Consider the following 15,517-nt stretch of genomic DNA (forward strand, 5'->3'; position numbering starts at 1 on the left):
GGGTATTTACCACAGCATTGTAATGCTTTTCTGTGCTGAGTAAAGAATGGAAAACTGTTTATACATTTTAATGATGTTTATAATAATGGCAGTTGTTCATTTCCTTCAATAAAGGGATACGATACAGGACTATAGAAGAACTTCATAACTGCAATGTTGCACATAAGTCTAAGAAGAACCATTTTGTGGTATCTGCCTTCAGACCCACACAACTACATACAAATAGTACTGTAAGTTTGTCCCTCTGTAGACGTAGTCACATTTCATATAAATAAGAACTATACAGACTATTAGGACCTTTTTGACTTCAAAGTTTTGCACACCATGTATGCCAATTTAATGTAAGTGTGAAACGTAAGCGTAGAAGATGAGAAAATGAGGGGGAAAAAATGTGAATGTGAATTTAACTAATGCATATTTATTTTTCTATTACGAGTTTTATTTTTCAGAAAATGTTTCTCAGTACAGGGAACAGCTGGTCTGCAGTAAGTGCACATACAGATGGTAAATACAGAACAGGATAGAAATACAACCAAAGTATTCCTTCAAATCATTTTACGCAAGGTTTCTTTGCAAGAAAGACCTAAGGTCATTGAATTAAAGCAATCACTTTGTTAAATCAGTGCTACAATTGGCTATTGAGAATCTGGAGACTGGAAAAAAAAATCTTTATGGTGTAACAGCTAAAATGTTTTTTTAAATGATCGTACAAGTAAAAATACATGTATCAGTATGCATTTATGTGGGAACAAGATGTAACTCAACTATATATAAGAAGGTTGTTCACATACCGACTTGTGTACTACAAAAAAATAAGAAATGGATAAGAAATGCTGAAATTGCTGGTCCAAATACAATTTATGCAAAACCAGGGGAACGATGAATTTAGCCTGCCCTTTACAGTCATTGGAACAGAAGAAAATAATGTGTCCATCCGTCCATTTGTTCATCTGTCGGTCACTCACTCACTCAGCCTGTGTATTCTATGTAGGTTTTAGTTAATGTGTGTGTGTGTGTGTGTGTGGTATAAGGTGTATTCTATGCAGCACCAAGTGCTATCTGAAGCTCGTGGAGCAGCATGGAGCCGATGACCGTCTTTTCCGTGTTGACAGTTAGTTGAGCACTGGCATCTTTCTGCACCACACACACCAACACCAGGGTGCCGGAGCTCACCAGCTTGGCTGCAAACCTACACACACACACAAATAGAAAGGTACAATAAAATACAAAGCTTTGGAAAATAATATAAGACACAAAAAGTCTGTGTGTGGCTGTATTACAGTGCTTATTATACATCGTTGTTGATGGTGAAAAGTGAAGTTAGAAGAGCACTACTGGTCTTCCAAATAAATGTGGTTACAGGTTTAGCAACTGGACATTTTATTTATTATTATTTTTTTTAACAATATACTTTTGAGGAATTCATTCAAAAACCCTTAAATTAGAACGGCACAGTTCCAGGATGAGCACCTATTTTACAATTTCAGAGTAAATATTATAGGGTGTATAGTTAATTTGTCGCTACAAACGTGTTGAACAAAATCCGTACAATCGTGACACGTATTGTGCTTTACTACTGAATCTGTTAGAAAGTGTGGGTGGATGATAGAAATACACTGTGTCCACTTGTACATCTGCACATGCATGCAGTTACTTAATCAACCAATCACACAGCAGCAGCACAATACATGAACTCATGCAGACAGATCAGGAGCTTTAGTTAATGTTCACATTAAACGTCAGAATGAAATGTGGAAAAAATGGTTACTGTTACTTAACTGTGGCTTTTTTGTTAATGCTATATAGGAAGTATTTCAGAAACTGATTATCTCCTGGGATTTTCACGCATAAGTCTCTAGAGTTTACACAGAAAGGTGTATAAATATATATGTATGTTTGTAGAGGATCTGCAGGCTGATGCTCCATATTGTTGAGAAAGATCAGAGGACAATGACCAGACTGGTTTGAGCAGACATGACATCTATAACAACTTAAATCAGTCTTTATAACTGTAGTGAACAGAAAATCATCAACCCTTGAGGTGGATGGGCTACAACAGAAGAAGCCCACATCAGGTCTGGGGCTGAATTTGAGGCTATCAGGGGCACAGACTCAACTGGACAGCTGGACAAAGACAGGACAAAAACTGATCTTCAACTGTTAAGTTGCGTCCATGATAGCCTCAGTTTCCTGTTCTTGGCTGTTCTTAGTGGTCTGCTGTTGTAGCTCATCCACCTCTAGGTTTGATGTTTTGTGCATGCTGAGATGTTGATCTGTTCACCACAGTGGTAAAGAGTAATAATTATAAAGAACTAGAAGAGTGGCCATTTTCCTCTGACTTCTCTTTCCAGGGATTTTTTTGTTTTTCGCACCATTTTGTTTTCTCTACAGAAATCCTAGGAGATCAGCATTCTCAAACCATACTCAAACCAACCCATCTGGTACCAACAGCCATGCCATGGTTAAAGCCACAGCAATCACAATTTTTCTGATGAGAACATTAACTGAAGCAGTTGATGTGAATCTGCATGATTTGTTAACTGCATAAATCAGTGAATGGACAGTGAGTGTACTAGAAGTGTACTAGTGTACCAGTGCTAGAGATGAGCTGAATTTGTGTTGATTCAAATCTAAAATGATAAAATGCAATAAAACAAATACAAGCAATTTCTATATTTAGCAAAAATAATTAGTTTAGGATTTAGGTATGCACATGAAGGGTTTTTTTTTTTGCACTGTAACTGAGCCACTGGAGTAACGGATAAGCTGCATGTAAACAGAGCTATTAAGGAGCTTTGTAAAATAATTCAACTTCAGACAAAAAAAAGAATTTGCTAAGTAGAAAATAAACAGAGAACGTGTTAGCTCAGGAGGAGGCACAGCAAGTCTATTATGCCAGCTGATTAAAAAGCTATTAAGGGCCGAGAGAGGCCGTCTGTCAATCGTTCTCTCCCACATGCCCACCCACCTGCCCTGTACAGACACCCGGGTCAGAGAGCACCTCCAGGGGGAGAGTGTGCGCGCAACACAAAGAGCAAGTATAAGTGTATATCTGAGGCTGATTTTGCAGTGCAGTGAGAAAAATCCCCCCACCGCTACCCCAACCTGCGCAAACATGAACACACGCACACACTCTTTCTTGCCATCTGCTTCCACTTTGACGCCATATCACAACAATGAAGCATTTAGTACACACACGGGTCCTCCTTTTTTCAATGACACACCTCCCATTGCGCAACACAATAAGCCACCCCAGCCCATTTACCCCCTTCCCCCTCTCCCTAACCCAACAGACACATATACCAACACAAATCCTTATTTAGCCGTGACAGCGTCACACAATGCTGCCTACAGGGGAAATCACAACTGCTAACCAGCTGCTCAAGGCCAAACGATTAGCACACTCAGATACACTCACAAACTCTGCATTTGAGAGAACTTTGCTATGACTGATGATCACCTTCCGCTGTGTTAATTCACTAAAAAGCTGAACCACTGTGACTAAAGCCGAGGGTCAACACCCGTGTATGTTCAGTATCCAAGTGAAAGGAAATGCTCATCTCGATGCTCTACTTCAAGATCCCCATCTTATTTGAAGGGATCTACAATGATACATAAATCCAGGCATTTTGCACATTTGATTCCCATATTTGCCCTTTGCATGTTGCATGCCTTTGTAGGCTGACTGCCATCTACAGCGCATATATTGTACCCTGCAATCCATCCAGAATGTTTCCTGGGATGAGATCCAAACTCCATCGTGACCTTTAATAGGTTAAGCAGTACAAAAAAAGGATGGATAACAATATACTGCAAACTGTGGGATTTATAATCCCACTATCCTGTATCCAGAAGAGGATGGATTCATTTTTTGCATCTGATTCCTCTCAAAAGGTTTTTTAGATCACTGTCAGCTTAGTATATAAATCTCCATCTGGAAAGTGCTTTACAATCAAACTTGAACTGAGCAGAAATTGTCTTAATAAAATGGATTGACGTTTTATTAAAAGAAAATGACACTAAATGTTTATATTGAAATATTTGTGATGTGTTCCAGAGTTCAGAAATCCAGAGCTCCAGAATGCAGTGCAGCTACATGGCAGAGACATTCTGTTGGCTAGTAAGTGATCAAGTGAGATGAAAAGCATGGTGGTGTGCACTGGTGTTAGCATGAAATTTGAAGCTATGGATCCTGATCTGAGCAAAGTGAGGAGTTGAAAGAGCTGGACAGACTAAATACCTATAACAGTTTCATAGGCAGGCAACTGACATTTTGGGTAATGTAGCCATTAACCAAAGTAAAAACATTACTAACAACACTAACATGTTGAGGAAAAAGGTATAAAATTCTTTAAGTGTGGTAGTTTGGAAATGGACAAAAACAATCTACTTTTGTTATATCCAGACTGGACTACAAAAAAAATGACTACTAATAATATCTGGACTACTGCACCTTGGTGCTGGCAGGTATGCCCCTGTGAACCATCTACTCCCTTCAACTAATCCATAATGCAGCTGCATGACCCATTTCAACCTCCCAGTTTCTTCCACAATACTAGATTTCACTGGCTTCCTGTTGCTGCCTGCATCACTGATGCCTGCCTACACAGTCAAATACAAAACCAGCACCAAACCTACCTAAAAGCACTCACAACACCAAGCACGACACCCTGCTCTCTCGGTTTCTCTAGCACTGCTGGACTAGACCCATTTGCTCTCTCATGGTTCGAAGGTAGCATGCATCAAAGCTCACCAACTGGGTTTTTACTCTGACTCAGTCCTTGACCTAGCACAAGGATGTGTTTTTTGATTGAGATCACAAGTCACTTCTGTAAGTTGCTCTGGATAAGAACACCTGCCAAATGACATAAATGTAAATGCCAATAGCAGCCGAGTTGATGATAAATGAGATACTCTTTCTGTGTCTTATTGAGTATTGTTTCCCTACACTGCTTACTTTTATTTCTTTCTGATTTGCTAGGCTCAGCAGCCAGTCACACTCATCGACTGCCTCCAACACCAGTTCATCATTTAACATGTTTAAACAGTGCTGACAAAGTTCAACTATTGCCAGCATTATAACAGACAAAATAAAAATCTTTGTTGTTTCTGGGCCCTTACACGCATTCAGACATATAGAGGGCATGTCAAAGCAACACATTTGTCCAGTTGCAGAAGCATGGAGAGAAAACGGTTCTGTTAGTTTCACGAGCTAGAAGATCAAGATTACCTGAATTACAGGAAATCGGTCATTTTTAAGTCATTCTCACCGGTAAAGCTATACAAGAATTTTTAAAAAAAAATTCTCTATCCATCACTATCTGCTACAGACATCATGTCACATCACTACACCCCCCTGTATACATTAGCACTGCATCATTTCAACAATAATGTTTCTGAAAGTGGATAATTGATGCACCAAACTGTGATTTGTACTCTTGAGACTGGATGGCTTTCAAACATTTTGAGAAAATTGAAAGCACTAGGAGAAGACACGCTTTGTTCCACAGTTAGTCTATTACTTAATTTGTATCTGTGGTTCTTGGGCAGGTTATCAACATTGATCAGAATTTTTATAATCAAATTTTATCCATTTATTGCACAGGACACAAATACCCTCAGACACAACTGGCGTCTTTGACATACCCACAGAAAGAGTGCAGTTGAGAGAGAGAGAGACACACAATATACTTCTATGAAATAAGATGATGCAGACATAACTGATAAAATCATATTTCAGTTTTATGGGAAATGTAAGAAATGTGCAAAGGTTGTCAGAATCAACTTGGTTTTTATTCCAATGCTTTATAGCTCAGTAGAATTATGACCACCTTGTAGCCACTTTGGGTGATTTCAAACATATGATTATGACCCTAAACATTTTTTTTCCTGGAGACACAATCTTTAACAAAAAAAAAGATCCACATAGTGTTTGAATGTTGCCATGTTGGGTCACTCAAATATCATAGACACTCTCCAGGGCATCTGACATTCCCTTACAATCCACCTAACACTGCTTAAGTTCGCAGACAGACTCCAGTCATATTCAGGCGTGAGTACTGTAAAACATTCTTGCTGTTCTCCCTCCACGTTTCAATTACAGAACGCTCGGAACAGTTCTTTACTTCCATGAGGATTTTACGTGACATTTTCAATGTCCTGGCAACGTGGTGAATTGCCAGGATGTTGCCCAAACTGTATTGTGCCTCTACCGCTTCTGCACCCACCTCTATCCAGACACTATCCAAGATAACACTTCCTGCATTTCAATGCACTGGCATTTATTCTTTATATATTATAGTTAGGCTTACACCAAAGCATTCTAGCATTTCTGAAAGTGAAGCGTAGAGTCGTTACAGGTTCTCCGAACATTACTCAATTACCTTCTAACAGAGACGATGCAGAGACCGTTCTAAAACACCCTTGAACTACTTTTAGCACACACACTGCTGTGCTTTAAGAAAATTAAAGCACTTAAATTTTAAACATTGGCAGAAATGTGTCTATTATACTTGATTAAGACTTTAAACTCTCGTTTTAGTCTTAAATCTTAATCAAGTTTTTTTTAAAAATAGATTAATGCAAAAATAAATTAGAAGGCTATATAACTGTCTTTTTGCAAAACACACACAATTTGACGTATCTTCATTATACACTGCTGTGGATCTTCTAATGGTATTTAGCTCTTACACACTAACTCACTTGAACCTCTGACTTTTGTTTGTTCTTAGCAATAGCTACAATATAATCCAGTAACCCTGTTGCTCAGATAACAGGAGAGTAGCATGTTTACCGGAGCCAAATCACTACTTTTAGTCCTGATTTAAATAATCTCAATCAATCCTCAGGACCAACTAAATTGTGTTACTATATAAACAAAAACAGAACATTTGAGAGAAACAGCCAATGATACAGTACTGTATCTAAGCCATCTGTATTCTCATGATTGTTTTCTGTATCCATTAATGATGGACTGTGACCCATACACAGCTTCCTAGGTTCAGGAAAACGTATAATTGTATCCATGAGGTTTAACAATGCCTCCAAATTGTAATCATAAAACAAACTGCTTCTATTGTAAAACGAATGCTTTTTTTGAGAACAAACAGACCTCACAAGTCTTTTTTCCCCCCAGTTACCATATTGGTCACCATTTATACGCATACACATCCAGTTTTACTAAACAAGTCTGTTACAGAAACACAGCAAGTTGTGCTATGCTTCTGTAGACCGGTTCTTTTATTCTTCTACTTAGCATAGTATGCATGTACGGTGTGAACCTAATGTTTAAGGATATGGTATACATGTCATTTTAAACACATTTTATTCAAAACGTCAAGCTTAAACAGCTTAATTTTAAAAGTAAATCTTTTACACAAATGGATTTATCTAAACATTTTTTTTTGTATTTTATAATATTAAAAAAACAACCAGAACAGCACTAATGTGTGAAATTTATATAGAGCTTTTACAAAGTATTCACAAAAATAGATGGCTGTGAAGTAGATGGTTCTGTATTACTTGTTGACTGATCACAATTTCCAAGGTCACGCTATACTCTCTCAGTGCAGCGAGACTGACCGTTTAACACAAACAACACTGCCCTCTACTGCTGCACACAGGACGTGACATACTAAATAAATAAACCTCTGAAATACTTGCAGCACAACATACTCAATTATTTGTACCATTGTTACACTTCTTCCTTTTTGAACATTTGAAACCGATTTCCTGCAATTCTTATCGTTTTGACGGAACTTCAGCCAAATACTGTGATCTGCACAGGAAGACTTTTTCAGGCTCCACTTTCATGCCGGTGCAAGCATCATTTACTGGAATTGCTATTTTGTTGGTCTGCAATTCACTTTTCAGTAGCATGTGGATCTAAATTAATATCATTTTCAATTCAATTAAAAATTATTTGTATTGTGCCTTGTACGTAACAAAAAAAAGAACATACTATTTATTTCTAACATTGATAATGCATTCCTATTTTAATAGCACAGTTATGAGTGACAGTCAGTAGGTATGATTACATGTGCCCATTTTGCTCAATTAATTAAAACCTCTTGCAAGTTCTGATATGTATCCTAAACATTACAACCTGATTCAAATATTCCAAACAAAACTTCTGCACAAGCACATCATTTACAGTCACATTCACACCACTGCACTGCTCATGTGTGCAAGATATTCTTAAATCCAGTTGAGAAAATAGTCGGGTAAGAGTGTTTACATGGCAATTTTTTCCTATTTACCGGATTATTTCAGACATACCACCACTTTGCAGTCGGATTAAAATTGAATTTGGATTGTTTAAGGTGTTTAGGCTTTTCAATCTAACAGCCATCAATCTGATTAATAACGGATTATTCGATTGCATCTAAACATACTGCATAGTATTTCATCTCTACTTCATTATCTGGGTTGGGGGTGTGTGAACTAACTGCTGGGTTAATATATTTACACAGCACAGAAAAATGGCATTTATTAAGACGTTAACCTGTAACAGCTAAGGTTGGAGTTGGCAAATATCATAAGGTGAATGCTTTTAATTAATTTGAAACAATTACTACATGTTAAGTATGCCAAACTTTCCATTTGGCATTAATATTATTATTATTTACAGAAAAAGAAGAAGAAAATTAACTGAGAGGAATGGGCAAATTAAAACAAATTTTTGTTGGACAAATATGTGCATGTGCTCTGTCTAATTCTTACACAAACTGGGCTGGGTTTTTTTTTTTTGCACCATTCCATTCAAAATCCCAGCAAATTACATAGTGAAGCACAGACAGAAGAGAAGCCTTTAGCATCACTGCACACATGCAGAAGGGCACCTTCAGCTTCACTACACTGATGTGCTTGGTAATCCTGTGGTCATCAAGGAAAGCCATGGGATGAACCAAGGATGAACAGCACGCTTTAATGTTCTAATGTGAAAAGGAGGCGAATCAATTTCCTATATTCTGGGTTTACTCTAGCTACATTATATTCTTTGGCCTTTCTGTATTTTCAAAGCTGTCATTTTTTTGTGAAGTATTAATTTTTAGCAATAAGATATTGATAAAAATGCTTTCTTCCACCAAAGCAGCAATTGTGCCAGTCACAAAACATTCGCAGTCACTTCATGGAGATCAGGAGCTCTTATGCTGCCTCATCTACGTCCCCTGCCCAATTTGAATTGTGCATGCATACTGGGCAGGGAACTGGGATTGGGTAACCATAATCCTCTTCTTTTTAAATCCATCGGTTACATTTACATGTAAGGTATTTTGCAGATGCCCTTATCTAAAGCAACTTACATTTATCCAATTTACACAACTGTTCTGTTGAGGGTTAAGGGTCCAGCAGGGGCGGCTTGGCCACGCTGGTAGTTCAACGTCTTGAACGCTGAGCTACTGCTGACCTGCAAGATGTTGACCTGCTGTCCAAATTCCCCAAATCTCAACTGGATAGAGCATTTGTGGGCTTTTCTGTCAGATCCACGTTGGATTGAACTTGCAACTTACTAGACTTCACAAAAATAGCAGTTGAGAACATCTCATGTCACATGTCCAACAATTACTTCTCACAATGCAATGCCCGGTTTAAAAAAAAGTTGGCAACATTCAGCTTAGCATCAGCAGTACAGAATTAGATTAAATATGTATTTCACCAAGTCACAAGTTCCTCTATAAAACTGTAGTTCATCTCCATGAAAGCCATCATTTAATTATAAGGATAACTGCATTAAGTACTAAATGAAGGCATGTAGAAAAAAGATAGCAAGGATAAAGTTGTTGATAATCAGCTGACAATATCACTCATTCATTTCACAGAAACATCAAATGTTCTGTGTCTCTCAGGTCAGAGTCAGACAGGAACTCATTAAGAACCAGTAAACTGAAGTCCACTGTAGTCCAACTAGCCAATAAAAAAAAACATTCAAGCAAGATTCATTACAAATGCAGAAAGGAACACTGCTAACTATGCATTGTACGTCTCTTCTGTGCCGCATGTTGAGTAACCGTTGCTACACGGAAACAATTTAATGAGACGTTGTGACATTTCTTCAGTGGTTTTGATCAAAATTAAATTAAAATAGTCTAATTCAGAATAACACTGTTCAAATGAACAATAAAAATTTCCCCATCCAACACTTCCGCAGACAAGCTCATGCTCTGAAACTGCTTTCTGAACATCTGGATTAAATCTGTGGATTAAACACTAGTGCTTCAATACACACTCACTAATACTGCTGAATACAGATGAGTGAATTCACTTGGTTTATAATTCATCATGTGAGGTTTCTTTTTTCCACAACACAACAAAATGATTTCCACGCTCTCTTATATTTAATATTCCTACAATGCAACACAAAACACGATTCTTTTCTTTTTTTTTGGTGTATAAATAGGTCAACTCTGGCATGGGTCATGTGACTGTGACAACAACAGAACACATTACATGCACATATACACGCTTCACACACACGTCCTGACTCACAGGCAAAGCTGCACATGCAGAACTAAAAAACAGCTTTGAGATTCAGAAAGCAGGTGGACAATCTAGCTGCTAGCCAGTGTCCATTAAAACAGAAATTAAATCCATCACAATGCAAGCAGGGGCAGAGGGAGTATACACTGGTTTGCTTGTAGATTTACTGTCAATTAAGAAACAAAATGGTGATAATTAGGAATGGCCAATGAACACCACTGTCAGCATTGACTCCTTATTTATTTTATATTTTGAGTTATTTGACTTACAGGTGCCTGATAAATTACAGGTTGTAACTATCCTGGGAATATGAGAATGAGTCCTCTGATTAAGCCAACTCAACAACCAAAAAAAAACAGAGATGAAGGCTCTCTCTTACATACGCAATGGATACTTAATATTCTTAGAAAATTCACGTAAACGTTGGAATGCACTAAAAACCAATAGCCCAAATAAACAGATGATGTTATGCAAGTATTTCATAGATATTTAAGATGCAACATTCATAGATATTTAAGATATTACACTTATATGCTTATAGCCTCCCGGTGGTCCAGCAGCTGGATCCCACGCTCTCATTGCTGCGGCCTAGGTTCAAATCCCGGGCAGGATGCTAACCCAGCCACTGAAGAGGTAACTCTCAGTGCCGGACCCAAGCCCAGATTAAATGGGAGGTTTGAGTCAGGAGGGGCATCCTGCATAAAACCTGTGCCAAAATCGAAACAAGCGGACCAAATGATCTGCTGTGGCAACCCCAAAAACAGGGAGCAGCCCAAATAACATCACCACATGTATTTATGCAGGCCCACATAGAAAAATACTTTCACACTCATATCACCTATGTTCACATTCTTTCAAATCCAGGAAGTAAATGACAGGAGCATTTCTAATGATACATGGGTATTTTTTATTTATTTATTTTTACAGATGGAGCCATGGCTGATAGGATGTGGTAGCTTAGTGGTTAAAGTGAGTGCTGGGTCCACAAAGCTGCCACTACTGGGCCCCTGAGCAAGGCCCTTAACCCTCAATTGCTCAGTTGTATAAATGAGATAAATGTAAGTTGCTTTAGATAAGGGCGTCTGCCAAAAGCCAGAAATGTAAATGATTATCACTTTGTCTCCCTATTGCCCATGATGGAGACTCAGCTTGAGGTCATCTGCTATTCACCACTTATTTCATAATCCAATTAATCAATCAGAGCTCTTATCTAACAACCAGTGAAGAGGACTGCATTTTTATATCTTCATGTGCGATTGTTATTGTAAAATATCCACTCTCCAAAGTTAGTCAGGAGATCCCCAGGAGACTTTTCCCTCTGTATTTAAACACACAGCATTTATTCACTGTTCCTTCATTCCTGCCGCACGGATTGTTAAACGCTTGGTCAAAACCCAAAATAAAACTTTTGTTTGTCATGAGTAACACTTATGAGTTATGGTGCTTCAAAAGATGAATGAAAGAGTTCATTTCAGTACCTGTGGATGTTATTTTCTCCAGAAGGCACCACACCCATGTTAGCCACATTCATGACCTTGTCAGTGATTACGATGTTTTTGGATGACATGGTGACTGAGGCTGAGCATTCATTCATTCCCTGCAGCTTTCCTGTAGCGGTTAAAAAAGAAAATAGGTTTGTGAATTTTCTTAGTGACTTCAGCATACAAACATATTTACATATAATATGACCTAAAATATAGAAAAATATTTATAGAAAATATATAAATTCTAATGACTATAATTTGATGACATCTTGGGTAAAAGTGTTTTTAATTCACATTTCATAATGCGTGTTCATAATGCAGTTGGATACTGTATGTTATACACTTGAGCTAGAAGGTATCCAGATGATTGTCACTTGTCCTGGTGGTTATATGGGATTCATGGAACCACAGGGACATAGCATAACTACTTGTTTTCTTTGAATAGTCCTCAACAGAGCATTTTAGTTAGTAATTTTACTGAAATGCATTCATTGTACTGTGTGTGTGTGTGTTACCTTGCTCTTGGTTAAAGTCCTGTTCAGACATGGTGACAGGAAGTAGCAGTTCTCCCACTGCTGGCTGGATAGACACATTGAACCGATCTTCTTCGGTACTGCAAAATAAAATGCATTTCATTAATGCAACACACAAAATATAGACACATATGAAACTACAAGCACTTTACAGGAAATTTTATTAACCATAGAAACAATAACACAGAGATAAAACAACAAAGTACTGAAAGGTAAGGAAAAAAAAGTTTAACATGCACATTGACACACACACTAATCAGCAATAACATTAAATTGAAGTGAATAACATTGATTAATTTGTTACAATGGTACCTATCAAGGGGTGGGATTTATTAAGCTGTAGGTGAGCAGTCAATTCTTCAAGTCTTCCAAGATGATAAGATGGAAGCATGAGAAATGGGCAAGTGTAAGGATCTGAGCAAATTTGACAAGGACCAAATTGTAATAGTTAGACGACTGGGTCAAAACATCTCCAAAGTTGCAGGTGGTGTTCTGGTATGCAGGAAAATGGTCCAAAGAAAGACAACTCGATTATCTGAAGACAGGGTCATGGGTGCCCAAGACCCAGTGCACATTGGCAGTGAAGGCTAGCCTGTCTGGTGTGTATCGCAACTTGCTTTGTATAGGGCCGTGAAACCACTGCTCAGAGTACCCGTGGTGATCCCTATTCACCTCTGAAAATAGATGCAATGGCTACAGGAACATCAGAACTCTGAGCAATGTTCTGCTGGGAAACCTTAAGTCCAGGATGTCAGGGTTACCTAAACATTGTTTAGAAATGGCCTGAGGAACAAAGAGGTCAATGTGTTCATTTGGATTCCAAATTCCCCAGATTTCTATTGGGTTGAGTATCTGAAGAACATGCTGGACAAACAAGTCCAGTCCACGGAAGCTGCACCATGCAACATACACCTAACATCTTGGTAGCAGATACCATAGAGCACCTTTAGAGGTCTTGTGGAATCAAGTTAGAGTTGTTTTGGCAGCACAAGTCAAACTTACACAATATTAGGCAGATGGGTTTAATGTTACAGCTGATCAGTGTATATTACAGTACCATTTATACTGAACTACAGTGGTACTGTAGACTATGAAATACAAATTACTTAGAAAGTTGAGAAAGTTTTTTTAAGAATCAACCTATTAGAAACCTAGAATGGTAGTTGATTGTAAACAACAAGGCATTTGCCATGAATTTTCTTTTGGCTTTTACTGGTTCTCACTTGTGATCTCACACAGCTTCAGGTGTTATTTATTTCATTGGTCTATAATTACTTACTGTAGCCATTCCACTGCTTACTGTAAGCCTTAATCATGTTTACAGTGTATAATTATTGTGCTGAAAGTAAGGCTTAAGTGAGTTAGTTACTCGTTTAAACAGATTTATAGTGGCCTAAAACAAGTCCCAAACAGCACATTATGACTATTTCATGTAAAAATAGCATCTCTCTGATACAGATAGCTGGAATGATAATCTGACACACTAATTAATAGAGCGATCTGTGATTTGGGACACAGACTTCGTCTCAGGAAACGGACAAGAGGACAAAACCATTAAGTCCAAAAAAAGACTCATTGCTCAACAAGAATTTCAGCCACTTGGTGTACCAACATGGTTTATTTTATCTATGAATGATTTGTTAGTCGTAGCTTCCTCTTCAAAAGCATTCATCCAAAATGTCAGGTGTTAAGCAGGGATTTGACTAGATTTCATTCTGCCCCTTAATAAAATTCTTTTATTAATTAAAAAAAGAGGTAGTCTTTTTATATACATATTATATTTTTATGACCTATCTTTAATAGCTTCACCTCTTAAAACACAGTTTAATGAGTTATTGGCCACCATCATTTTTAATACAAAACAATTTTCCTGCAAATGCACCTTTTAACACTTTTACTGAAGGCACTCTGGTATTTATAATTATTTACATACATCAATAGAACATGTTCAAGTTATGATGCAGTGTTGACTTGTATTCATATCAAGTATGACAAAAGCAGTATTGATATGGTTTAAATAGACACTAAAAATCTGTGGAATAATGGCATCTGTGAACCATGCAATAAAATCTTGTTACTTTTATTCTATTAAGCTTTATGTACATAGATTTTAGTAATATTCTTTAAAGTTATTTAAAAAGTCCCTGTACAGGTTCTTAAATTTAAAGCCAGAATTTCTGTGGAAAAGGATGGTAAGAGACCCCATCATTTCAGAGTATTAACTTTCACTCACACAAGGAAAGGAGAATTGACAGTAGCTGGAAAGGATGGGAATGTGAGTGAAAAGAGTGAGACAGCTAATAGAAAGAAATCATGTATCGTCCAGAGACTTCAGTAAGGTCAAAACATATTTGAGCAAAAGTGTAAAAAAAAGACCCAAAGTATTATTGATAGGCTAAGGATTAGAGTGTAAATGGGTGTTCAGATTACTGGCTAATGTGGCATAAGCTCTGTAAAGCCTTCACTGAACTGCTCAGACCCTGGTATAATGAAACATAAAGCATGTCACACATACCCAACCAGCCACCCACACACCAGTGTCATTGTACTCTTACTGGTATGGTCATTAGAAATAATCCTCTTCAGTGTTGCAGCCTGACCTATTTACGGTGCTGTTATTCATGAACCTTCATCACCCAGTAATTGAAAAAAATAAATAAATAAGAAAACTAATTACATAGACTTTAAAGAAATACAAATTATCTCAAATTAGATTATTTAAAAATTAAATGCTGATTACAGGCGATAGGGCTGTGAAGGTAACAATTTATTAAAAATGGCTTCTGGCCTGTTCCTGCCTGTGTGTATGAGTGTGTGAGAGAGAGAGAAAGCAAGGGAGAGAGAAGAACAGAATAACTCTCAGTAATTCAATCTGGTAATGACATGCTTTCATTATAATAACTAACGGAGTGTGGAAGTGCGAGTGTCTGTGCTCGTATATAGAGAAGAATTTTGAGACTGCTGAAGACAAATACCAGAAACAAACTCTCTTTCTCTCTCTCACACACACAATTTATATTT

At 37.6% G+C, this 15,517-nt stretch overlaps 1 protein-coding gene across 2 annotated transcripts in view; it reads right to left on the reverse strand.

The window, feature by feature from the left end:
• Window positions 1-398: 398 nt before the first annotated feature.
• Window positions 399-15,517, reverse strand: part of ap3b1a (adaptor related protein complex 3 subunit beta 1a) — a 55,445-nt gene continuing 40,326 nt past the window's right edge. For both annotated transcript variants that reach the window (XM_058415351.1, XM_058415350.1), the window contains exons 25-27: window positions 12,479-12,576; window positions 11,958-12,087; window positions 399-1,189 (exon numbers count right to left, since the gene is read on the reverse strand). In XM_058415351.1, the coding sequence (XP_058271334.1) occupies window positions 1,039-1,189; window positions 11,958-12,087; window positions 12,479-12,576 (379 nt within the window). In that variant the 3' untranslated portion in view covers window positions 399-1,038. The remainder of the gene's footprint in view (window positions 1,190-11,957; window positions 12,088-12,478; window positions 12,577-15,517) is intronic.

The sequence above is a fragment of the Hemibagrus wyckioides genome, linkage group LG18, assembly GCF_019097595.1.
Source record: "Hemibagrus wyckioides isolate EC202008001 linkage group LG18, SWU_Hwy_1.0, whole genome shotgun sequence".
Taxonomy (NCBI): domain Eukaryota; kingdom Metazoa; phylum Chordata; class Actinopteri; order Siluriformes; family Bagridae; genus Hemibagrus; species Hemibagrus wyckioides.